The 27,066-nt window shown below is 43.5% G+C and overlaps 1 protein-coding gene across 1 annotated transcript; it reads right to left on the bottom strand.

Annotated features, from left to right (window-relative positions):
• Positions 1-11,649: 11,649 nt before the first annotated feature.
• Positions 11,650-26,539, bottom strand: LOC142805306 (solute carrier family 22 member 7-like). Its single transcript, XM_075891173.1, has 11 exons — positions 26,298-26,539; positions 22,376-22,733; positions 19,914-20,017; positions 18,661-18,815; positions 17,879-18,047; positions 16,792-16,921; positions 16,012-16,136; positions 14,989-15,203; positions 13,216-13,397; positions 12,505-12,722; positions 11,650-12,256 (listed from the first exon to the last, which is right to left on the bottom strand). The coding sequence occupies exons 2-11, from the start codon at positions 22,709-22,711 to the stop codon at positions 12,142-12,144; spliced, it is 1,749 nt and encodes a 582-aa protein (XP_075747288.1). The 5' UTR covers positions 22,712-22,733; positions 26,298-26,539; the 3' UTR covers positions 11,650-12,141.
• Positions 26,540-27,066: the final 527 nt, after the last annotated feature.

The following is a 27,066-nucleotide window of genomic DNA, read 5'->3' as shown; positions in this document are numbered from 1 at the left end:
AGGAGTGGGACTCGGTGGCAGGATATATGCATGGGTTCAAAGTCACCTACAGAATTGATCATTTCACGTGCAATCAGAGAATGGCCCGACACTCGAGTATTACTGCAGCCGAGAAGTCCCGCAAGGCGCAGTGCTAAGCCCAACGCTGTTCAACCTAACACTCATTGGACTAGTTGCCAAGCAACCAAGCAGTGTACGACTTTCTATTTATGCTGATGACATCTGTGTGTGGACATCAGGTGTGACTCGACTTCAACTTCGCGCTCCACTTCAAAAGGCAGCATCAGTGACATCGCACCACCTACGCAAACAAGGGCTCGAAATCGCAAGTGGAAAGTGTGCAGTCGTGGCTTTCACCAGAAAATCTATGTCCGCCTATGGCATATCAATTAACGAGCAGTTGGTGTCATGCAGCCGGAGTCACAGGTTCTTGGGAGTCGTAATCGCCCGAAACCTGTTTTGGACACCCCACGTAAACTACGTGAAAAAGCGGCTGACCACCATTTGTCACTTATTCAAGTTTCTTGCCGGGAAAAGTTGGGGATTGTCGGTCTAGTCTATGTTGCAAGGTATTATCTATTGGATTCCTGTGGTATAGCCTACCTGTTATATCTAACATGTGCAAAACGAACCTGTGCACAATCCAAAATATTCAAGCCCAGGCGCTTAGGATATGCCTTTGTTTACCCCACTGCGCATCGACAGCTGAAACAATCGCCATTGCACAGGACTACTCGATCATGACGCACATAACCATTGAAACGATGCGTCCGTACCTCAGGCAACATGCTAGGAATCCTTCCCACCACTTGGCAACCCTCGCTTTTGAGAGGCCCCGCATGAAATTTAGTGCGATTATCTGTGCACATCGTGCGTCGTTTACGTCAGGTTTTACGCCTGCTGAGAAACTGGTGTATCCTCCGTGGTGCCTGGCACTTCCGCAAGTATAGGTGTTTCAATTCCAGGAATACAGACAAAAATCAAATTTGCCTTCATCAGCCCTAAAACAATTGAGCTTGAACCTTCTGCACGAAATATACAATAACCACGTGCACATATACACCGTTGGTCAACCACAGCGTCTGGTTCTGGCGGTGCGGTGGTGATTCCAACTCTGCGAATCAAGCTGTCACGCGTCACTACGTCTACGGCGGCAGAACTTGCGGCTTTGCGTGGCGCCCTAGAGTACATAAAATCTCAAAGACCGAGTAAATGGGCTGTGTTTTTCGACTCGAAACCGGCCCTACAGAGCATGCAGTCAGTCCTTCGACTAGGTTGCCATGAACATTTAACTTACGAAGTTATCAAGCTTCTTCACCACGTCGCCCCGCCGCGGTGGTCTAGTGGCTAAGGTACTCGGCTGCTGACCCGCAGGGTGCGGGTTCGAATCCCGGCTGCGGCGGCTGCATTTCCGATGGAGGCGGAAATGTTGTAGGCCCGTGTGCTCAGATTTGGGTGCACGTTAAAGAACCCCAGGTGGTCTAAATTTCCGGAGCCCTCCACTGCGGCGTCTCTCATAATCATATAGTGGTTTTGGGACGTTAAACCCCACATATCAATCAAATTCTTCACCACGTCTCAGAAACAGGCCACGAGGTCAAGTTTCAGTGGCTTCCTGGCCATTGTGGGATCAGTGGCAACGATTCCACAGACAACGCGGCTCGCACATCGCACCAAGAAGACCACATCCTTCCGATTCCTTTGTCAAGGACTGACGCTGCAAAGCAACTTCGTCACCTGGCATGTAGTCTGTGTCTGCAGGAGTGGAACACCCCAAGTATAAGACATACGAGACACTACCAAATAAACCCTCGACTGGAACTTCGACCTCCATCCGGACTTCGTCGACGTGAAGCTTCGCTTCTTTGTCGCCTTTGGTTGGGGGTTGCCTTCACAAAAGCATATAGAACCCTCATCGGATTGATCGACAATGCGGAATGCGACGTCTGCTGCGCCAAAGAAGACATCGACCATCTGATATGTCATTGTCCTCGATTTGCCTCCGAAAGACAGAAGCTTTCGGACGCATTGCGACAATTGGACGATCGGCCACTCTCTATGCAGGTGTTACTGGAATACCGTCCTCGCCTTTCGTCGGCTCAAAATGTAGTCAAAGCTGTCTTGTGCTTTTTGAGGACTACAGGCCTACGTGACGGCCTTTAACTTTTGTGTAGTGCCACTGCTGCATACGCGCCAGCCGATTGACTGAGAATCCTTTTTTCTCTCTCTCTTTCGCTTCTCTTTCCCCTCTCTCTCATCTTTATGTCCCATTCCCCCAGTGTAGGGTAGCAAACCGGGCATGTGCCTGGTTAACCTCCCTGCCTTCTCTCTTGTTGTTCATCTCCCCCTCTTTGTACTTGGTAGCTGTTGTTTGTTTATTGTAGTTCGCCTTTGTTGTTAGTGTCCGTCTTCTCATCTGTTTCATATCGTACAGAAAATTATTACTGCTGCCGTGTAGATATATAATGTATTTATATGTACTATATCTAAACCACACAAATAACCTTGAAATCGTCCGTAAGTATAGCGATTATTAGCGTACATGTCACCTGCGTTTTCAATCGGCGTGCCCACGACTGGCTCTCCCGGGGCGTGCCAGATAGGACAAGGGACATCGCAGGGACAAGGCTCAACCCTGAGGTGCTTGCTTCGCCTCTAGAACAATTGGAGGATATGCTTGATCTTCGCCTTCAAATGTACAACGTGATGCCTTTATCGGGCCCCGTCCGCAGCATCTTATCAATTACTAGCCCCACTTTGGTACACTGTGCATATCTCAACCATGGCGTAAGGAAACGAATGACTCTGCGTAATACTAGCGGTTTTAAACTCTCCTGGAGTTCAAACTGCAAGTACACTTGTTAAGTGCCCACGACGCCATAATTCTTCCTTTTTGTGAATCAGCGAAAGGCCCCGAAAATGTTTATATAAATTTCCTTTTATACATGTCTAAATTAAAAGCTAAATTTCAAAATGTGCATTCTACACCCGTAAACGGAATACTGCAATTACTCTGCCGATTCATGGTAAGCGGTGAGGTTCATATATAATGAAAGTGTTTTCTTTTGCAGCTGAGTGAATCGAGGGCAGCTCTGAAAATCTTAAGTACATCGTAATGTTACGGTAAGTGCACGCTGTTTCTTGCCCTGCGAAATCTGCTACAGTACACACATGGCCCCACCGCGGTGGTCTAGTGGTTATAAAGTACTCGGCTGCTGACCCGCAGGTCACGGAATCAAATCCCGGCTGCGGCGGCTGCATTTGCGGTGGAGGCGAAAATGCTGTAGAGCCGTTTGCTCGGGTTTGGGTGCTTGTTAAAGAACCCCAGGTGGTCAAAGTTTGTGGAGCCCTCCACTACGGCATCTCTCATAATCATATGGTTCTTTTGCGACGTTGAACCCCACATATGGATCAACCTAACTATAAAGTAAAAATGAGTGTTTTATTTATTTATTTGAATGCGCTGTTTCGTGTCCTTTTTCCAATGTGTAGTGTGGATTGGGGTTGGAAAAGGGACTTGAGAGTGAGGAGAAAGAATGATGGCTTATAGAAGTGATTGCATATATATATATATATATATATATATATATATATATATATATATATATATATATATATATATATATATATATATATATATATATATATATATATATATATATATATATATATATATATATATATATAAATCGGCTTGAGCGGACAAACGTACGAAACCTTTTATTACTCCTACGTTTCAGCAGGGGTCTGGCCTTCGTCAGTGAATACATTGCAAACGTCAACGTGCTGCTTATAGTAAGTTTTGTTGCTGCTGTTGTGATTGCTGCTGCTGGTGCTGTTGCTTTATTATGGGTAAATGAGTACCTCTGTCTGGCCTCCGGTGATGTGTGGGCACTAATATCGAAAAGTGCGCCTCATTAAAGTCAGCGAAGGCCTCCATGCGCAGCCTACCGCAACATTGGTAAAAACAATCGACTATATCTGCCACTGCTATGGGAGGCAAAGAATTGCGCATTTCCGACCAGATGCTCGATTAAACGACTCTGCCTGTCCTTATGGATAACGCCCCCACTGTAGTGAATTCGCTGTAACTCACCACTAGACCACAAGTTTAAGTCATTTTTATTACTTTTTTCAGATGGAATAGACATTTAGTCGAAGTCATCTATTCTGAAAATATTGCCTATAGTTAGCGCTGTTACGACGAACGTTGTTGTCCTGTGATACCCGCAAAAGTACGGCAATTAACATGTTCTGTTAGACATTTTGGTATTGAAAAAAAAATTTGGCCGCAGGCACAATAATGATGGTGGCGCACGAATTAGACACATTTACTTTTATTGAACACTCCACATACATGTGCAGCGTTATTTATCTAAATCTCGGCAAGAACTTGGTAATTCCACTATGTCATACGTCGTTTCATGACAATGTATACGTAGAAAAGAGCAAACATATTTTGCTCGTGAAAACATGCCAACGCACTAATTACACCTTGAACACACTCACACGCCGATTACATCCTGTGTGAGACTGCGCACGTTGTTTGTTTACGTATAAGGTCAAGCGAAGCTTGTCTGTTGCTTGCATCTGTTGAGTCAGTCCAAACACATAAGTGGAGCATTCGCTCGTTAAATGCCCACGTGGTGTGCACAGGCGTCATTTACATTGGAATCAGGTCTTTGGTCGCAAATCCTGCCTTAACATGAACACGCTATTGCGTATTTTTACGAATTTCTTTTATCTGCAATGTGATTTACAGATGTTGTCGTACAGGTGAATAAAGGACAGGAAACTCTTATAGTAAACTCGAATATTGACTACCTAATGTGGTTGGCAGCAGTGGTTCATACAGCTGTTAATAAAAAGAAACAGGCCTGTGAAAGAGAATTCAAGAAAGGCGTCTGATACGGAACTTACTTTTATTGAGCACGTGTGCTCGCTGCAAGAATACCAAGCTTCGGAGCCTGGCTTGACCGTGCTCAACCTTCTGTGGTGTTCTTGGCTGAGGATTGAGTGGTTTTAACTTTCTGTCTTAGAGTCCGATTCTATAGTTTTTCTGTTTCTGAGTCTAACCATATCTCTAGTGCTCATGTCGACTACTTCTCCTGGCCAGGCGCGATCCGCCTGGTCAGCGTCCCTGCCGTCTAATGAATTACCGCTAGACTCCTTTTTCCGCAGTGGTATCGACAGTATTCCCGTGGCACTGGTACCTACAAATGGAGGCTTCATCAGACTTACAAACCCTCAGGCGGTTCAAAAGGAACATAAGACAACTTCCAACCATTTCCAAACCATCACAGATGTGCGCCCATTTGGGCGAGGAGGTATCGCGTGTAGGTCACCGGATCAGACCTGCGTGCAGGATCTTCTCAAATGCACCTCCTTTGCTGCTACCCCAGTGAGTGCTTTTATTCCGCCTTACCTTGCATGTACCAAAGGCCTTGTACGGGGAGTCGACTCCAAGCTGAGTTCAGCTGAGACCCTAGACAGGCTCTCTGGAGCAGGCGTAATTTCAATTTACCGGTGTAATCGCCTAGTCGACAACGAGAGGGTACCAACCGAATCTGTCATCGCGACATTTGTGGGCACAAAATGCCCGTCAGAAATAAAATTATGGCCATTGATCTTCCGAGTAGAACCTCTCACTTCTCGTCTGATTATATGCAAGAACTTCTGGAGATTCAGCCACAGTGTGGGAGGATATGAATCTAACGTTCGTTGTAGCACCTGCGGAGAGAGCCATCCTTCAAGCAAGTGTACTGCAACAGCGGAAAAGTGTTGGCTCTGGGGGGGGGGGGGGGGGGGGCAGTCACTGCGCCGACAACTTTGACTGTTCCGCTCGTTCCCGGGAGGTTCAAATCCTAGAAGTTATTGACCGCCACCGCTGTTCTCGAAGGGAAGCCATTGACATAGTTAAAGACAGGGCTTTTGGATACTCTGGTATTACAGCGCGCTGCACTTCCAGTATGGACTCAAACCTATCGCAGGCTATTGAAACTGCTCTGGAAAAGGCAGTGAGTAAGGGAATGGATAAACTCATATCTAGCCTTTCCGACTGTTTGGTGCAAATTCTTTCAAGTCAGATTGGACAAACAGTACAGACTACTACAGAACCTGCAGTATTTGACATTACCAGCGATGCCACACAGCTACGCAATGTAGTGTTGGACGAACTTTCTGCATCTGCAGGCAAGGCTAAGCAGTTAGGAACACAGGTACACTTGGACCGACATTCGCCTCAGCCGAGCACAAGTACTGCTACAGATATGGAACTCGATATACGAACTAATAAACGTACCAGATCCCCTATCTTCACCGATCCCAAATCTAAACGGAATGAATCAGCTATTTCGCGTGAAGATGCTAACAAGGGCGCGACATGCGCCTCTGCGGTGCGCTCAACACCATAGGTCAGTTGAGGGTACTACAGTGAAACTGCCGATAGATAGAACTGCAATAGAACTGCTGTTCTATTCTCAGCCTCAACCGTCTTACATTACTTTTGCAATAATTTTAATCTTGATATTATAATTCTCCAAGAAACTTGGCTCACACCAGATAAAAATTTCCATCTTGCAGGTTTTCGTTCTTCTCGATTAGATCGCCCATCACGTTGTTGTGGCTTAATGATCATTGTATCAAGTAAATTATGCCATAGGGCGAAAATTTTTTTCAGAATGTTAGACTTGGATTGTGAAATAATAGCATTAGACTTGTGTCTCCCCGGATACCACCCTTTTTCAATGGTAAATTGTTACTTCCCCTCCGGTGTGCAAAGTACGCGTTATCTTGACAGCGTTTTGGTAGCATGTAGAAAGGAAATTGTACTCACAGGAGACTTTAATTCACATCATTTGTCTTGGGATATAAGGACAGATTCTTGTGGTAGGCGACTGTGGGAATGGACTATTGATCACAACATTTCCTGTCTGAATAAAGGTCATGTAACATTTGTCCGAGGTCAAACTAGCTCAGTATTGGATTTAACGTTTTGCTCCAATGCAATCAAGGTTTTGTCGTGGGCTGTTCTGGATTCGGCAACTAACAGCGATCATCTTCCTGTATTTTTTGACATTATTTGTCCAACAATAACTTTAGATCAGCCAAAACGCACATACATCAACCATAGCAAATTTCAAACCTGCCTCCGTTCTGCCATTTCCAAGCTTGGAAATGCCAGTACTAAGGAGATTGCATCTACGATTGGTTCAATGCTGCGGGGATCTAGAAAAAATTCCCAATTTTCTATTTCATTCAATAAACGATCCTCCTTTCGTTGGTGGAATTATGAGTGTATGCGCGATTATAAAAGACGGAAAGCCGCTTGGAAAAAACTTCTTCTTAATCAGAGCCCAACAAACTGGAAGGTCTATCAATTTCTTGCTGGCGTATTTAAGCGTACAGGGAACCGCGCGAGAAAAGATTACGACAGTAGACATTTCGATTATCTTTCTAAATCTAAAAATAAGCGTGCTTTCTTCGCTTATCTTCGGACAAGAAAAGTACTGCCAGCACCTTTAACGTTGCAGTCATGTGTCTTGACGTCGGAAGAAATGAACACCTCTCTAGAAGACATAGCGCAAGGTTTAGAACGCCGCTTCACTGCTAATTTGTTGGCTATTCAGTCCGCTCTGGTAAACGTGCATGAATTTCCAGAAATTTCTTTAGCTGAATTGAGTCAGACAGTATTATGCTTACCGAGGACGGCTCCCGGACCAGATGGGATTACGAACTCTATGTTGAAATGTTTACTCCAGGAATCGCCTAATCTATTGCTAGAACTAGTGAATTATTCGTTAGGGAAAGCATGGATACCTCCAGAATGGAAACTTGCCAAAATTGTATTGTTGCTAAAAAATGAAAATGATGCATACACGTTAGATAACATACGGCCGATCGCACTGACATCAAACTTAGTGAAATTGGTTGAGAGAATCATCAATATACGAATTAATGGACTTATTACCATGTGGTCAATTCTAAGTCCCTGTCGAATTGGGTTCAGGGCTGGTTGTTAAATTTAGGATGCCCACGTTGATTTAGAGAGTCAGCTTCAGTTAGCTCGGCTACATAAAAAATATGCAGCTTTAGTTACCTTAGATATGGCTAAAGCATATGATACCGTTGAGCACTGTATTTTGATAGATCGATTAGAATACTTTGAATTTCCATCATACATAGTAGCGTGGGTTCACAATTTTCTTGCAGAGAGGAAATTTTATTGTTTTAAAGATGGGTTTTCATCATCTACTCATACCCAAACGAGGGGAGTACCGCAAGGCTCGGTACTTTCCCCGGTGCTATTTAATTTACTAATGAGCACCATTCCACGTAAACAGGATATAACAACTTATGTTTATGCAGACGATATCGCATTTTTTTAAATGGCAGATAACATTCAGACCTTATATGAACGTCTGCAGACTTACCTTACTATATTGGAGAGCTGGCTCGATGGCAACAGCTTTTTACTTAATCCAAGTAAATGTGCCCTCCTTGTTTTCCCGCTGCAATACCCTGTGAATATCTCTCTGTCTTACCCTTATGAGGATATACCACAGGTGGAATCTGTTAAATACCTTGGAGTAATTTATCACACATCGCTTAACTGGCGACCTCATAACGAATATATTGCCGGAAAAGGTGTGCGGGCCATTGGCATATTACGTAGGCTAAGCAACTACCGCATAGGTATGAGAAGAGATACATTGGTAATGATATATCGCATGTACGTTCATCCCATTTTGGAATTTGGTTGGGTACTTTTCTCTGGAGTTCCAGCTTACAAGTTGCGGCCTCTAATTCTTCTGGAAAGAGAAGCTTTGCGCTTATGCCTTGGCCTTCCCAAAACAGTTGCCTACAATGTGTGTATCTCGAATCGAGGGTCCCTCCGCTTTCTTGTAGAATTCGCCTGCTGACTGTTCAGACATTCTTAAGAATTTATGAATCACCATTACGACATTCAGAAACAGCCTTTATTTCCACCCCTCAATCATTTTTTGCTGCTAGATGGCCGCGATTTCACACGCCACAAATTATATTTGTGCTAAATTTACTGGAGCCTCTAAACGTACGTATATGTGACAACATGCCGAGTCGTGATAATTTAGCCCCGGTGGAATTTCCATTCGATGACATTTTTCCTAATAATGCCAAATTACTTCCCCATAATATTTTGGATGGTTTACTACAAGATCACCTGCGCCGTATTAAAACGAACGTTGCTATTGCTACAGACGCATCGCAATACGATGAAAAGTCAGTGGTTGGTATTTTCAGCGCGATTTTAAATTGGATTTATTCCCTTCGACTACCCGATTTCATACCCGTTTTTGTGGCTGAGTTTCTGGCAGTGGTGCTTGCCTTACGCAAGTTAGATACAGCAATTACATCAGCTGTCATAATAACACATTCCCTATCTCTCTGTGCGGCACTTTCTGTTGGTGCTGATAATCACGTAACAAAGACGTTCCGTGCACTAGTACCTGCGCATTTGAACAAAGTACGATTAGTTTGTGTGCCTGGACATGAAGGTTTGTTTCTAAATGAAATAGCCGATTCCTTAGCTAAGTCTTCAATCAGCGAACCAATTCTACCGCTCTGTCCATCATCCGCTTATGTTACTGCTGCTCGATTCCGCAGACGTACGCTTATGCAACTTTTTAAAGGTTCAGCACTTACAAACTCCATAGAATATCGCCATTTATTATATCCCTGGCGAAGAGACTTTTGCCGCACTCGAAAACAAGAAGTAGCTATCACAAGGCTGCGTTGCCGGGTACCAAATCTAAATTTCAATAAACACAGGTCTGCTCAGGCACCTTCGCCCCTGTGTGCATTCTGTGATGAACTGGAAACAATAGACCATTTCTTTTTGGCCTGCAGGCGGTTTAATACATTACAAAAAACCCTATTAGAAATACCTTTACGTGGTATTTGTATGGACTTATCTCTGCCTGTCATTTTGTCTTTTGGAGCTTCCGTTTCTGGTTTATCTAATGTGACAGTATTCGCGGCCGTCCGGGACTATATTGATCAAACTAATAGGTTGACTAATTAACCAGTTTCATTATCCTAACAGGTCCACATAATTATATACGTATAAAATCAGATTATTGCTCTATTCTAAGAATAAATTCACTATGTATATATTTGTATGTATTAAATTAAGCATCACACTTTCCTAGGCTATCGGTAATCTTTCTGTTAAACTTCCATCATTCCAAATCTGAACATTAAATATTTAAACCACTCGATTCTTGGCCAATCCCCCACAGTGAGTATGCGCCACTAACAATAGGAGAACAACAACAACAACATTGCGAATGCACTACTATATATTCTTCCTAATCTCGCGCATTCACTTCAACGTGCAATACACCAATGCACTCATAATAATTTATTCACGGTGATCTGCTTTTTATGCTGTCACAGCTTAGACCGATACTGTTCCTATAACGGTTCATCTGTGTGCCAACGCGCACATGAGGCCGACATAGCAGGCTGCATATCGTGCATGTTGCCTGACTGGATACGTTGCAGTTGCTATGATATTTATCCATATTGTTGTACAGTAAAAGTACCTAAACACAAATCTCATGGAACCGACTGCCGAATCATTGAATGCATAAAGAAAACAATAAAGAAGTCACTATCACACCGATGAATTTAAATTGTCTGGGTGAATACGTAAATATAGCACTCACTTTGCGTAAAAGCAGTGTAAACGCTTCAATTTTTGTCGTTCGTGAATTGATTCACAACGTGACCACGGTTATACCTTCATGTTCAAAACATGCTGTGAAGCTACCCCTTGCTACGTGCTACCACAACAAGAACCAGGGTATATAGAGTCCAGTTGGTTGTACATACTGTAAACCTTCTGCATACTACAGTGAAAGCAAATAGACGAAAAAAGAAAGAAATAGGACAACACAACCGCAGACTGACAAGTTCACATTTTTCTTGTGCCGTTTTTTTTTCTTTATCGGTATTCTTTCATTGTAGCGAGTAAAAAGTGTACACTTGGCCGTCCTCGCCAATGCCACCACGCTATCGTCACAATAAATTTTTCGCTCAAAAATAACGGCTGGCAACGTATACTGGTTGCCAATCAGAATGTAGCAATTTTGTTTTATACCAGCAAGAAGCTCTTCGACATGTTCCAAAACGTATCCATCTTGTGTCATTGCACGTGCGTTGCCCGAAGCCAAACGAAGTCGATGGCCCGCGGCCATTTCAGTTGTCCGCGAACGCGACTTACGCTCTTTCGCGCCTCACATTTCCAGCGCTTTTTGCATACCGTGCTCTAATTTTAATTAACGAGGTTGAAGCCAAATACGGTCGAATTACCAAGTGGTTGATGCCTTTAAATAACGAGTACGTGGCCCGGAGCAGCCCAAACACCCGATTTTTTTGTTTATCTAGGCGTTTAATTACGAAACATTTAGTAATTTGTCGCCATTGCTTTTTTTCTTTACTGTGCTTTCTTTTTTTGCTATTTTTTTCACACATTGTTCAGTCGTACAGTTGTACAAAGACTAAGAAACTGCTTTCATAAAATCGCATAGTGACGGCATAGCGGGACAGGGTGTAGTTTATCATAGAATGATAAATGAAAAAAAACTTATGACAGGGAATGAAAAATACACCTTATAAACTTTTTATTGAGTGCGTGTGCTCACCGCGAAACGAAATCAGAAGCAGTGATCACCCCAAGGTAACAATTCGCCCAACATTTAGCCTCGTTGAAAACAAACAAAATTCCATTGGGCGAGATCCACAGCTTCCAAGCTCGGAAACGCCGTTTCTTATTCAATAACTTACATATTTTGACATTGCTCACACAAAGTACGACACTGTGGTGATAAAAGTCCTGTCGCTTAGGAGATGTGATTTTCTTTTTATTTTCATGGAGGACAACTTGATTATATCACAGTCACAGATCTTCAGAAGAGCGCATTATTATCTCACGGCAAACTGTCTTTAAAGGGTCAACGTACGCTGCACGGCATGTCATAGATGCTTGGAAAGGTTAATAATTTGCATGTCGTGATGGCAGTGATGCTTGTAGCCCCTTTCATAGGAGCAAAGCGATAAAGACAGTGCCCACTGTGGTGGTCTCTACACACAAAAACTTCACCTAACAGCGTTGTAGATCGTTGCCACAACAGATTCGTCGTCACGAAAGGCCTTGTTGACCGCAGGCTGCCCCGTTACCGGCATCTTCTTGTGGAAAGACGAGATTCCAAGCCTGTGAACACAAACAAGGAAGTAATTGGCATAAAAAATGCTCAACCTGAATTTAACAGGCTTGGGTTTTAGTGGCTATAATAGGCACTGATCTGCTCAAAAGGAGAATGCGGGTTACAATAACATTGCCATGGTGGCCGCGTTTCAATGGAGGTGAATGGGGAAAATGACATGATCACTCATATTTATGTGCGCTTCCAATAACAAAGAAGTCCGCCAAGCCTCATGTGTGATGGTATTGACACGCACCTTTGTGTTTTCGGAGACTTGTCCTGTGCGGGTTCATCAGCGCTCGTCGTGAACAGGGGGCATAACCAGAGCCCCTGATCACGGCCGAAGCGCTCGCCGTCCTCAATGGTCTGCGGCATGGCGGTGCCCACTGTCTCCGGTAGAAGAAAGAGCACTACACTGCCCAACAGCGCTAAGCAGCCCATGACCAGCATCGGCAAGTATTCGTCCAACTCAGCCTTGAGAGGAGGGAAGGAAAAAAAAGAGAAAAGCACGTCTGCAAGGTATACTAATTCTAACTAGCGGACCCATGATTCTCAATAAAATGTGAGGGTGTACATCAAGCGTATAGGGTTATGGTACTTCGCGTTGAGTTAACGGTTTTAAGTTAACGGTAAAGGCCGAAGGGAACTGGGGGGAGAGATCATTGAAAGATATCGGTGGTAAAAATGATTGCTGAATTATTACCGCACTTGAAAATCATAACCTACGTCATGAATACAGGAAATGCGGCCACAACTCATATCGGTGAAGTCGCAAATGGTTACTAAGACAGCATTTATCATGGTGTTTAAGATCCTATAAAGCTCAACGTAGCATTTTCCACTAGTTGGTTTAATGCATCTAAAGGTGTCATAATGCTCACCCACGCAGACCAGGAAGACATACCATGACAAGTGGTTGGTAGTGAATCGTTCAGAAAGTTTTGTCGTAACTATAAAACTATAGTACCAGGGATGCGACTTGCGCGCCAAGCAGTCCACCCGCATCTCCGAGCAGTCTCTGAAGCAGCACGGCGCGACCGCGGACGACAGTGGGGAATACTTCCGAAGCCATCTGGTACGTAATGTTGTAGCCGCCGGCGAACGCCATGATGAGCAAGGTTGCCATAACGAGCGTCCAGGTGGGCGACTCTGCAAAATCAGTATGAGCGGCAAAAGGTGACGTGATTGTTCGCTGTACATCACACCTTTGTGGAGTCTTATTTCGAAGAATTTTCCAGCAATGTTGTTGCTCTGCAGCTAAAACATTTGACAGATATGAAGAATGCGTGTGTTCGACTCCGTCTCTAAGCCTAATTTCAACAGCGAAGCTGCCCCTTGCCGACCTTTTCATGTCCGAGATCAGCGGTAACGCCATATGAGCGTCATAAACACGCATGTACCACAGACATGGAGCACATGTGCGTTTATCGCTACTCATCACCAGTACCCTAAAAATGAAGTCAACAGTTAGGCCGAGAGACAGGTATGTCCCACCTAAGTTTGTGTGTCACGATGTGGTGGTCTGGCTTGGCCTGACTGTCCCGATATATGAACGGCCCGCAGCGCGTTTAGTCGTGCGTCTCAGGACTTCAAATAAAGTTTCGCATTCATCCATCATAAACGCGTATGGGCCACAGAAATTGGGCAAGTTCCACTGCGCGCCGCTTCCCCTGAAAAGGAAGGGGGCAACTGTGAGCTCAACGAATGGCGTGATTGTTGCCATGATTACACCACTGTCACGTAATACGTTGTGGTTAAAAAAGGCGCTGGCTGTACTACCCCTTCATAACTTAACGATGACTGTTTAATGAAGAGCAGTGCTACAATATATCGGAGGATCTTAACCGAAAAGCCAATAAAGAGCAGTGATACAACATATCTGACACTTGCAAAACAGAATTGTGTAAGCCCGACAAAGTGGGAGTCACCAGCTTCGATTTTTTGTCACTGTCCGTGATGCGCAGGTGGATAAAATTGTACAAGATCTTTATGAATATCACATGGGTTATTTTACCGTGCGTTATGTTTTTTTTTTCTGCTGAGGAGGCGCTTAAGGCTTTTGCTTTAAAAGCCAACCATGGCGTTTAAATGCGAACATAGGTTTTCACATACTGTAGCTAATTGATTTGAGAGTCGTATACAGTGGCTCATACTCTTTTAGGGACTTTCTACACAGTTGCGGTTATCACATTTGCATGAGCCAGTCATACCAATTTGATAGCTGAATAAGTTGTTGATAGCTGAATAGCTGAATAAGTCCACACTGACCCATAACCAACGAGAGCACCAAGACGTGAACGACTAGATAGATATATACGCAGATAGACGCCAAAAGTGCTTGCAATACGCAAAGAAATGTTTCACATTTAAAATCCTTGGTTTGTCGACTCGCAGTACATCAGCCCAGAAAGCTACACGGGCCCTTATATACAATTCTTGAAGGCAACATCAATGAGCGACCGCTTGTGAAACCCTGCATTGTGAGTTGGGTGTGCGATGTGCACCTGCATCTTCTCTCTCTCTTTTACTCCCTTATTCCCCTATACCCCGAGTAGAGTAAGAAACTGGACGTATAGTCTAGCTAGCCTCCCTACCTTTCTTATATTCATTCTCTTTGTTTAGGAACTTGTAGTAACTAGCACCATTTTCACTCTTTCACGAATAAGTTCGATCCGTTAACGGTAAAGTAAATTTCCAAACAGGCAACGCTTACTTACTACCGTGTAATGATAGCACTCACCGGTCCTAATTAGCCACATGGCTAGGCAGACACCGGCACCGGCGAGCATAAAGATAGAGTTCGGCCAGCGTCGTCCAAGCTTGTCCAGTGAGGAGATGCAGATGACGTTCACGGGAAACTCGCACGCGATGGCTATGGAGTACGTTGAGTATATGTTCAGGCCAAGCCGTCCCAGCTCGAGGGTTGTCACGTTGTAGCACATGCAAACTATAAACCTGGATGTAATGTATGAAATGCAACCAGGCATGCGCCTACTCATTTCTGGTTTCTTTTCAAGGATTTCAATGGTGCAGCGTATCAATCAGGCGTGCGTAATCAAATGGTGGGTTCCGTTTGACTGATGCCTTGTAAGTTAGTTATTGAAATTGAATTTTCTATAAATTCGTAGCTAGAAACACTTGAAAAAATTCGGAGACCTTTTGATGATATTGCTGTTGGGACGGCTTTTCGCTCTACCATATTAGACCACCAAGTATTCTATATTGTTAAACACTTTTTCTGGCCAACCAACTGACATCTACCAAAAATGTTGTTCTCGTTTATCTCATGGCGGATTCTGAATGATTATTTTAAACATTTTAACGTAAAAAAAGGCGCGTCATGAATCGATGTATCACTCAATCGTTATGCCATCCGCAAGAGTTGCATGGTGACTTCTGTTTGATATCTTGCAAGTTTAGCACATCGAAGTTTATTTCTGTGTATTGTTAAAATCAGAAAACTAGAACATCTAGAAGTTTACCATACAATACTCTTGCGTCTTTTCGCAGCTGGCACCTTAATCACAGCCTAAAGTACAATGACGTGCACAAGGAAAAAGACTCAAGATAAAACAAGAACATTATTCTACGAATTAGACTTACACCCATCTTGTGAACTCGCACTGTGTGTAGGAAAACGCACGTGCACATTGGCTAGAGTCCCAACGTAATTACTACTGTATACATTATAAAACAAAAATACTGTTGTACCACTGCGTGTAGCCATGTTTCTTGCGTAAACATAAATATTGCGGCCACATACCAGCCGAGGTAGATTAGCACCATGATCTTCCTGATGTTGGGCGACTTGAGCATGAGCAGAGTGCCCTTCCAGAAGCTTGGAGCCTCCTCATCGACTACGTTGCTTTGTGGATCGCTGGCTGTTTTCTGCGAGTCGCGCAATGATAGGCAGCAGCACACAGTCAGATTTTGTTTTGTAGAAAGGGTACCAAAAAAGTGTACTGAATGGTGCTGAAAATTTTTCGCGCTAGTTCAGTGTCCTGTCTCAAGTCATGAGTCTTCTAATCCATTGGATGCTTAGCTTAAAAAAGAATAACGTCACTACAATTTAGGACTATCGTTCAAGGACGAATGGCTTGGCATGTCAGCGTTTCCACAATTTGCGCTCAAGTAACAGCTCAGCATGACAAAGCGCGGAAAGGTCGATCAATATTCAAAATCGCCATCCATTCGACCAATCTATGGCGTAACCAGAAAAAATGTCACATGCAGGGAGGTGCTTTTTTTATTTTGCCATTCGAATATTAATGATACGTTGAAAAGTGACTTGTGACAGTGCATCATCTTTCATAAAGAGTACTGTCTTGTATTAATGCCATCCCTTTTACAAGCTCGTTGCTTCAATAAATAATAAAAGAAACTGCCACAGACAATATCTGATATGCTACACTTCAATGGGACAGAAGAACGTGAACGCACTTTCTTGTAATGGACTCTCAAGCGATCGAAGGTTGCTTGTCCCTCATATGATGAATCATAAAATAATTTCCGTGTACAAAAGTGTTTTGGTGCGTGAGCTTACTTGCAAAAGTTTATCAAGTTGCTCCTCTGACACGTCCTTGCCGTTAATACGCGCGATCCTCAGGAGGATAGCGAGCGCTTCTTGCTTGCGGTTCACTGATAGCAGCCAACTAGACGATTCAGGTACCCACCTTGAAAGGAAAAAAAGAGGGGTAATTGACAAAGTTAATTTGTAACAAACAGGAAGAAATAGTGGAGTTATAGCTGCAAGCAAAGCTTAAAAAATGGGCCCTCCAGGGCCTGGGGCAGCATCCTGTAAAATTATATATTGTAACTAATTACAATTGTAATGGCGAGGATGAGTAATACACAGGGAGCAGTGGGGTAGGGGCCATCGATTTGACGTCAAGTTGTAAGTTGTTCGACCTCGTCTGCTTTTGTCCACCTCTCCTTCACCGAGAAAATTTAGGAAGCGCCAAGGAGCGCTTTCTAATTGGCCACAGGACATGAGCAAAAAGCTCATATTGTGCAGGGGCTTATCTCGCGGTCTAGCACGTCTACCAGCACATTTTTTAAAGAGTGAACATGAGGATGTAGTTAGCTATTATATTACAGACATTTTGCTTGTGAGCTAATTCGTAAGAACGGGACTGGTGCTTAAAGTGAGAAGTGCTACGTCTCCATTGTGCACAGGATACAATGAGGTAGGGTGGGGGGGGGGGGGGCAAAGGTTTTCCCACAAGTGCACAGGACAGATGGCGATTCCAAAAGGTGTACGGAGTTTTCGCAAAGAAGTGTCGGTTATTCGTCCAATGTATCTGAGAGACACTGGCCCGAATGTCTCTTGTTAATATTAGCACAAAAGACGTGAGCGGAGCAATTGCTGGCCAGGTCTGCCAGATTAAAGCCGCCTGTAACTGCATCCTCCCCACCACCACCAAATTCTTCGCTTCATTTATATTTCTTTCATCTAGTTTACTTATACTGACCTAGTGTGACAGCGCTATTCCTGTTATTGGCATTTATAGACTTAAAAGTGTCCTATATTCAGCTGGAGGCTGCATCCCACTTTCCGCCGACGCGGGGGCGCGTCTTGTGCTCTAAGTAAAGCAGTTCGTGAACTATAAGATACGCTGAGTCATACTTACCACAAGATGGCGAGTAGAAACACACTCATAGCGGCGTTTGTGGCGATCAGCACCCTCCAGTTCTGCACAAGGTACGCATACCAGGGCAGCAATGTGGACAGTACCGTCCAGCTGGTGGCCCACACAAAGGCTACCAGTGTCCTCTTTTCAGATATGGTGTACTCCATCACTGCGACATGGACATTTCAAATTTTTACACAAGTCGGCCGCATATTCCCAAATATTTGGTTGACTTAAACTGGTCGCAAGGTAAGCGGCAAGGCACCTTTTATATCAAACACAGAAGAAAACAAGACTGGCCAATGAACAAACAAAAAATGCTGTAAATCTAACGAGCCCTGCTGTAATAACGCTTGTATAAATACACGTCAAAGGCTGATTTACCCCATCATGAATTAGTGAGAGCGCGTTCCACACTGACGTCATAAGCGTGACGGCAGGTGACGTCACCATCTGAGACTATCACTGGATACATGAGCGAAAATATTTCATCACTGGCAGAGGCGATCGGTTGCCGTGCTTCGGTCATCTAAAAGGAGCCGCTGCTGCTTTGTCGGGTTTTATCCGGCAATACACACTGAAATCCTCCTTCGAGTCTTTGTCTTTCTCCCATCACCCATCTTTCACCCAAAGCTCGAGTGAATTTTCCGAAATCTGCCACTTCTAAGAGAGCTGCAGGCCGTGATACCACAGCAGCACTCGTTAATGCTCGTCTCAATACTTGTTGGCTCTCATGATACGCTACCTCTGTCCTAAGACACTAAGACGTTTCAGTTACTCACCTAACACAAACACCGTCGTTGTGATCGTGTAAGAACCTGCAGCAGTGAAGTACTTGAGTATCGTGTAGCTAGTGAACTGGGAGAAAAAGGCACAGAGCAGATTGCAGGTCGATCCCACCACTAGGAGTACGATGGTGGTCTTCTTCCGGCCAATTCTGCGGTAAGAAAGTCGAACAGATGTGCCCATAGGCATAATTTGCCCTTAATCAAAAAATAAAAAACAAAAATGTGACAACAGACCATGTAAGCCGCTGACAAAGAAATAATTCTGCTTACTATTCACAGTAACAATAAAAGAGAGTGATATGGCTCGTTGTGTAACATTGTGCTGCTTCTTCCAAGTTTTTCTATTTACCTATGCTTCGAAGCCACTGATCTTATAAGGCATGTCCCGCGTTTCTCAGCATAAGCGCTCCACATCCACTAAGCAAATTTTATTTCTTGCTATACCTTATAGTTCACTAGAGCGCTCTTAAGTACCTCACCCCGTCGGCCAGTACACTGAGCAGGAAGAAAACAAAACACGTCCTTTCATTTGTCCTTGAATTCACAAAGAATAAGCAGCTATACTTAACTTTATTATAAGCACGACTCATCGCATGTGTATCGTTAAAGCAATAAGAGGAATAAGTTTCTGGAGTGTAGTGCGCTGGTTCGGAAGCCGGAAACTTTCTATGACGGTTGATTCTGATGAAATGGTCTACTTTCTATGCTCTCTCTCTCCCTCTTTTTGCTAAGACAAAGACAATGCGAAATACAGTCTATAAATTGCACCTCTGTTGCCTTACGGTCTTGTCATCACAACTGCAATTACAGTAGAGATCTCATGGATATTACCTCTTCTGAAAGTTTTGTTTTGTTTTTTATGTACTCCTATACTTGCTCCATTTTAAGCCATCGGGTTCGTACGCCCTAAAATCAATCGTCTCCTATACATTTCATTTGCAGCGACGCAAGCAGAAAAGTGGTCAACAAATACAAAAGCCAATGTCCAGTTTCAGTTCGATAACAATTAGGCTATGATATTTGAGAAGCCAATAGACATGATAGCGTGGCAAAATATCCACCAGCGGATATATTACGGCTTCTTGCTCCGTGAATGAAAGGCGCCATCCACTATTTCTTTTTTTTTCTCTCAATTAAAGGAAAAACTTGAAGGGAAGCAGTGTGATTAGTATTATATCCCTAAAATATTGGTTTTCGTTGTGCACTTTTATTGTTATTCATATGTATACAATGAGTGTTAACCTTACTTGTCGGCGAGAAATCCTGACACGAAGTAACCGGTCATCGATCCTGACCAATAAGCAGTGTGGACAGCGTACATTTTCCAACTTTCGCCACATACCCACTGATTCTGGAAAAAAAAATACAAAAATACAGTAATTGTAATCATGCGCAGCCTTTCTTGGGTTGAGTGATGACGGGAAAATATTTCGTAGGTTACTCGCTCGTGCGACTTCAGGCTGTAAGGCAAAAAAAGATGTATGCAGTTGCACTCAACGCAAGGCTGTAGAAAGTGCGCACCGATGGTTCGCCGGCCCTTCAGCGATGCTCATGTTTAGAGGCAACAAATGTGCAGCCTGCTCGTGGTTTGTGGCACGAAATGGAACCATTAGTGATGCATCAGCGCCTTCTACATTCTTTCTCTCTATATTTTTTACCGTCACTTCCAGCTTCTTTCCGCTTGTTTCATTATTCTATACACTGCTATGACACGCTCTACCACTCCTTCATTTCTTCCTCCTCCCCCCTCTCGCTTCTTTTTTCCAACTCTTGCTGGACTGACTACATAAGGCTGTTCTGTTTTATCCTTCTTCTTCCCTCTTTCTTTGCACATCCCCTTGATATACTACATGGCTAAGCTGTGCTTTAATAAAACTGGCTGCTGTGCGAGTTGGTTCGTACATGCAATGAAAAATGGTTGCGCGTTAACTGGACACGGACGTAGAAGGCAAAGACGAGCTCGAAGCTCACTTATTCTGAGTGCTTGTCTGCTTTGCACTCGACCGATTATTCTTGAAAGCTATGCCTTTACCTCCCCATCCTCCTTTCCTCCCACTTCGCTAACACAACCCCTTTCCACCCCCATATATACTGTACATGGCTATTCCATGTCTTACCATACTCGTTCTTATTTTCTTCCTCCTCACCTTAATATTGCTACATGCATGTTCTCTTCTCTTCCGTAGCAATAACACTCCTCCTAAACCTCTTTCCTTTCCCTTCCCCTGTTATCCTTTACAACACATGGTAATGTTATGCATGGCTTTGTCATCGTGACACCAAGCGATGACACCAAATAACAGCATACGACATCCCGGGCCCCTAAAGTGCTCAGAACTTTGGAAGGCACTTTGCAACGACGTGTTGGAAGATATATGTGTGAAAGAGAACAAACATACGGCTGTACAAAGCATAGCAAGCACGTAATTTTCACGTAGAAACAAAATATGAATTCCTGTAGTCGAATCAGCTTAACTGCTTAGTTCATTGAGCAACTTGTCTACATTAGACCAGCAACTAATCCTCATGTCATCGTAACCACTGCATATCCATCAATATTTTTTGGTGAAGTGTGTTCCTATTCTCATAAGAGAACTTTCGGCAATAAAAATATATATTAACCCACCACTTATGTAATACCTCCTCGAAGGGTCTTTAAGGAAAATAAAATGATTTGATGGAATGCGACCAAAAATATCAAGCAATATTTCACGGAGGGTATCATCACACAGATGTTCCAGCCCCTCCCAAATAATGAGTTATCCTGACACTAGACAGACCATGTAATCATGCGATGGTTTCGTGACGTTAAACCCTAAATATCAGTCAAATCATCAATCCTTGAAGACATCAGACTTGCTGCTGTGGTTTTTGACCAATGTCAATATTGTGACTGTGAGGTCTGCGATTTTGTGCGTGCGTGCTGCCCTTCTCTATCATCCTCTATCTTAAAAATCCATCCACCCATTTCCCCAACGTAGGGTAGAGTTTTTTCTAGAATGGCCAACATCTGCGCCTTTCCTCTTTATCACGGTCCTTCCTTCCTGACGGAAAAAACAATGTGGGGTGTCGTTGTGTAAAAGTTGAGTATGAAAGCTAGACCTTGACCTTTTGTGCACAAGACTGGTCTCCTATCTTGTTTGTCATGATTGCGGAAAACTGACACTTGTTCTTTTTTCTTGTTTATTTTTTCCAGATCTTGTCACTCTGCAGAACTGAGCAGCATTGTTCCACTATAACTACAATGATTGATAAGATTTATAGAAGCAAAGTTGAATAAAACTATAAGAATATTGTTCTATTACTTGTAATGGGAAAGATAACTTACGAAGAGAAGGGCTCGGTAACTTTTATTCAAACGGTTCTAGCACTAAGTATGAAATGATAAATCCTTGTACTAGTATGTCGCCGACGCCAACGTTTCAAAAAGTTGTATTCTGTGGACAAGACCACTTGTTGAACAAGTAGTGTAGACAAGACCAATGTTTGAACGAGGGGTCTCATTTGAAAACAAGATCACTTGTCCTGACCCCTCGTTGAAAATCAATTGAGCTGATCTTCGGACAAGTGTTTCTCTGAAGGCAAAACCAAACGCTCCAGCGACACTCTCTGCTCAAGCATTTCTCATTTCTACAAGTCTCAATCTTCTCCTGAACTCCTGTCTTGTTGTAATGAAATGAAGTAGGCCAACATAACAGGTTGTGCGTACCTCCATTGTGACCGAAGTGAAGAACTCGGTTGGATCGAACTGCCATCCTGTGGTACAAGTTGACGCACTGCCGTCGGTGACGGTGGCGTTCACGCCGTCATTAGACAAGCTCACCATTTGACAGCGTCGTCGTGGCAACACACTCGAGTCCGGAAAGTCTTCGAACGATGAGCCGTTGACGAAGCACCACTGACTAGGTGGTGCGATCAGCAAGAAAATGTGAAAGAAATAGCACAAAGCCGTGTTCCACGTAGCTAGCATGAGAGCCCCGAGCATGATGGTCTTGTTAAAGAGACCGAAGCCACCGACCTCCTTCAGCACTCGCTCGAACTCCATGGCCGGCGAAATTTGGGTGTATCTGCGTGTAGTGTAGATCCGCATGAACATCTCTGAAGCGTTTATTATCAGTAAACTTTGCTTGGAGTGTAAAATGTGTATTCGACATTTTAATTCGGAAATTTTGCAACAAATACGTTATTTTTATGGTGGCGTAGAAGACGACGGCACAAGGCAATAAAGTCCATCGGAAAAGGCGTTGAACTGCTAGTCATTAACATCAACAGACGCTAACATTGACAGCCATCATTCAATACAGAACCAGTAAAATTCACATCTGATATATAAGAATCGTAGGGACGTTCACGTGATGTATTTCCGGTGAGCTAACCAATGCTTCTTGTATGACGAATGGCGGGTTTTAGATGAAATCATTGCTGTATTCACGATGACCTCTCAAAACACAGTAGATTCAGTTGTAAACTGCTCCAAGAACGTGTTAGTCTTAAGCAGTGTACTCTTAATGTGAAGGCTAGGTATCTGATATACACAGTAGAGGTGGGGGCTATTCTTATCGCAAGCAGTCGCGAATGCCATACTTTTGTGTCAACTTGTTTGCAAAATAGAGGGCACCGGAAGTGAACGAAAAGATCCCTTCACTCCTGCCTCTAAACGAAAGCTCGGAATCGAGCCAGTAATACAAGTCGGATGGCCGTCTATTTTCTGAGCTTTATAATTTACGTGAGGGAGGTTTTTAATATCGGTCGTAATGTGATTATTCCATTCATGATTTTTATCAGGCTTCTTTGCTACATATTTTAGGGCTGAATGCGCAGTCTATAATATTGTCGAGAAAAGTAGAACAAAGTGCATCCGCACAAGCAAAAAACTGCATATACATAAAAACGGCGCTTACAATTTTCACAGTGCGGTGTTTTAAGTAGTCAGACTTCGCGTAGGTATAGGTCAGTCCATGCATCCACGCGGAGTGGTTACAATCTGCAGTTTTCTTCGCTGCCGTTACGTATAACTTACAGTCATTAAGAACTACAGGGTGCACTAAAAAGCAGTAAAGGCACCAAATGCTAAAAGCGAGGTCATAAGTCATTTAGACGATACCGATCGTAGTCGACGTCACAAGGAAACAGAGGCAAATAAGATTAGACCACGTGTCTGTGAAATTTCGACAGATTTGTGAAGTCCACACAGCGTGTTGCAGTTCCTGGCTCCCTATTCACTGCCCCATTTTTTTCTGTTTTATTCATCGTGCATTCGCCGCAACACACGTCAAGCAAACGGTACAAAATAACGGCTGTTGCACTTGCGTCACTTTGAAGAAGCTAGGGTGCTGGTCAATGGCCTTAGCCTGTGAACTTTAGTACTGCCTTCAGCCGTCATAGAAACGAACAACTCTATCTATTGTTCTTCAGGTGGGGTCGCGAATGTGGAATGCCGGACAGAATGGTAGTATGTATGGGCCTTGCTCTTTCGCATCACTGTATGAGGCTGCCCTGCTTATCGCTGTTTTTGAGGCACTGACGCTAATGGGAACCGTAGAACACAGACTAGAAACATTGGCTAGTGAGGTTTTTTCTTCTTTTCATTCTGTCTGAGAAGTGAAAACTAAATGAAACATGGTAAATAACGCTGGTCGAGTTGCTTTGGTGAACGTCAAGTGCGGCGAAGGCGACTTCCGTTTATTTTAAATATTAGTGCTAGAGAATGATTTTTAAAGACACCTGAAGTAAAACCGCGCCATACTGACGATGCTATTTCATTTGAAAGATATTAACAAGTTACCCGGCAATACCGTGTCGTATTGCCGAGTAAGAGCCTAGTTCACAGAACTGTGAACAAGGCTTTTATGTAGGGAGCTGAAATTTTTTTTCAAGACTTTTTCTGCACTTTACATTGATCGGCGTTTTTGTTTCATTCCCTATAAACAAATTAGAAGAGCAAGTTGGAAAATAATGAATCTTGGCTTTCGCGCGAAAACTGCAACATGCAGCTTCGTTCATGAGCACACCGATGACGAGAGTACCAAGCACATTCGATTTCTAAAGCAGTGGCTGCCTACAAAAAGAGACACATCTACAGACACGTTCCATACTAGCTGGAAATGTGACTCGGGTTACACAAAACTTGTCGAGATCGCCATAGCTTCAGGTTTGGGTGCGCATTAAAGAACCCCAGGTGGTCCAAATTTCCGGAACTCTCCACTACGGCGTCTCTCATACTCATATGGTGGTTTTTTGATGTTAAACCTTACATATTATCATCATCAGAGGGCCATATGGCTTCCTCGGGCTTAACACAGGCTGTCAGATTATCATGTGACCACAAGGTCAGCGTTAATATGCAACAGCAAGTCGTCAAGATTAAGGATAGTGAAGTTGAAAGGCGTGCGCAAACAAGTTAATGAAACCCAACAATTTGTTCATAAAAAAGTACAACGTTAAGCATGTAAACAAATATTTATAATATGACGAGGGTATAGTGTATAAGTTTCTCTTCACGTGGGAAAAATGCTAAACTGGCATACTACCCGGTGCTATAACGCAAGATTAAGATAACATAGGTACACCACAGAAATCCTGCAATCACCAGGGCACTTAGCTATACATGTAATCCCATTTTTACTCAAACGCCGAAGATGGAGCATTGCAGGTACGTATGAATGAACACGAGAAATCATGGAGGCATATTTCTTATTTATATTACGCGATCACGTGAGCTCTGCATATTTGGCCCCTGCCTCTTCACATTATAGATTGATCGATGTGTGGGGCTTAACGTCCCAAAATCACCATATGATTATGAGAGATGGCGTAGTGAAGAGCCCCGGAAATTTCGACCACCTGGGGTTGGTTCCTTAACGTGCACCCAAATTTGAGCACACGGGCCTACAGCATTTTCGCCTTCATTTAAAATGAAGCCGCCGCAGTTGGGATTCGATACCGCAACCTGCGGGTCAGCAGCAGAGTACCTTAGCCACTTTGACTTTAGGGGCAACCGCTACATTTATTAACACTACAGTCGTGGAACATTATCGCCTTAAATGACTTGCTTTCACAAACTTTACGTTGTGAAATAACTTGCTTTCGTGAGCATCATGTTGAGACACAGTCCCTGCTATCTTTATTGTTTTTGTGCGAATCTCTGACGTGCTTTCGCGAAAGCGGTTGAAGTACGCACTAGGTACAGGATATTGCTATCACGTCCAACTTTTAAAAGCGACGCTTAAAGGTCTCTTAATGTATTGCGCAATGTCATGCCTGAATGTCAAAACTGAATAGGATATTATTTGATACACGTGACTCAGTATTGATTTCATGTCGCACTAATTTGCGACGGAGACCTTATCCCAAAGTGGCACTATTTCTTTGTTTTATGCTCAAACCCTAAGTTACCTAGAGATCTGCTGTAATACCGTGATTTTTTTTATTTCAAATGTTTGTACGCTGTAAACATTCAAATTTCAAACCCAATTTTTTTTTACGTTCTTCTCCCACAAAAGGTTCTTGCGAGGTTTTTAAGACACTCTCATTTAATTTTTCCGGCAAATATTGGTGGGAATGCGTTCAATTTCAGTTACGCTGACTCTAATTAATACCGAACATTCAGGATTACCTGCCGTAACACTTACCATGCAGCTGATTTCTCTGTAATGTCACTTTAATCCAGCAAAAGTGTGCCTTGGAGGTGCTGATGAATGACTTCCTGTCACAATGAAGACGTTAGTAGCTCCTCCTCCCGTAAATCTGCCTCGAATTGTGGCGGTCTGGTTCAGGCAAGGTCTCGAGCTCAGCGGTGCGCCTGCAGCTAGCGCAGTCTTATAACCTCGCACGGCGGTGGACAGCCTGTTATAAAGATACGCGCCCACGCTAAGCGGTCATACCCGACGATAGCGCGATGCTCCAGCCACTGCTACATGGCTCTGTCTTGAGGGTGATCAGATTACATGCCGCTTCGCAGAGGGGTTGCCACATAACGCTAAGGTGCAGTTCAACCAAAGTCTGAAATGACTGTCTTGGCAGAACTTACGATGAAGTACGGAGCGATACAGAGAGTTGAAATGGTTATAAGAAGAAACGTATTGAATGCAAGGTCACGCTTACTCTTACGTCACAGATAATGCGTGAATATGCGATAAGAAAATGCGCTGGCCATGAGCACTCTAGCTGAAGCCTCTCAGTCCCACTTTCGATCATTACCTTCCCCTTTTGCACTGCAGCCATATCAGTACACTGCAGAGATAATGGCTCAAAGTATAGACTATTTGGCCAAGTGCCTGTGGAAACAGATAACATTAAAAAAAAAATTGGGTACACTGCCAGCAGTAGAACAGCATAACTTTCGAGATGTGCACTGATTGTTGTTTTGTTCATTACGCAAAACAATGGCATAATTGCGAA

Source organism: Rhipicephalus microplus, chromosome 1 (genome assembly GCF_043290135.1).
Source record: "Rhipicephalus microplus isolate Deutch F79 chromosome 1, USDA_Rmic, whole genome shotgun sequence".
NCBI classification, from domain to species: Eukaryota; Metazoa; Arthropoda; class Arachnida; order Ixodida; family Ixodidae; genus Rhipicephalus; species Rhipicephalus microplus.
This window is presented reverse-complemented; position numbering and strand designations above follow the sequence as displayed.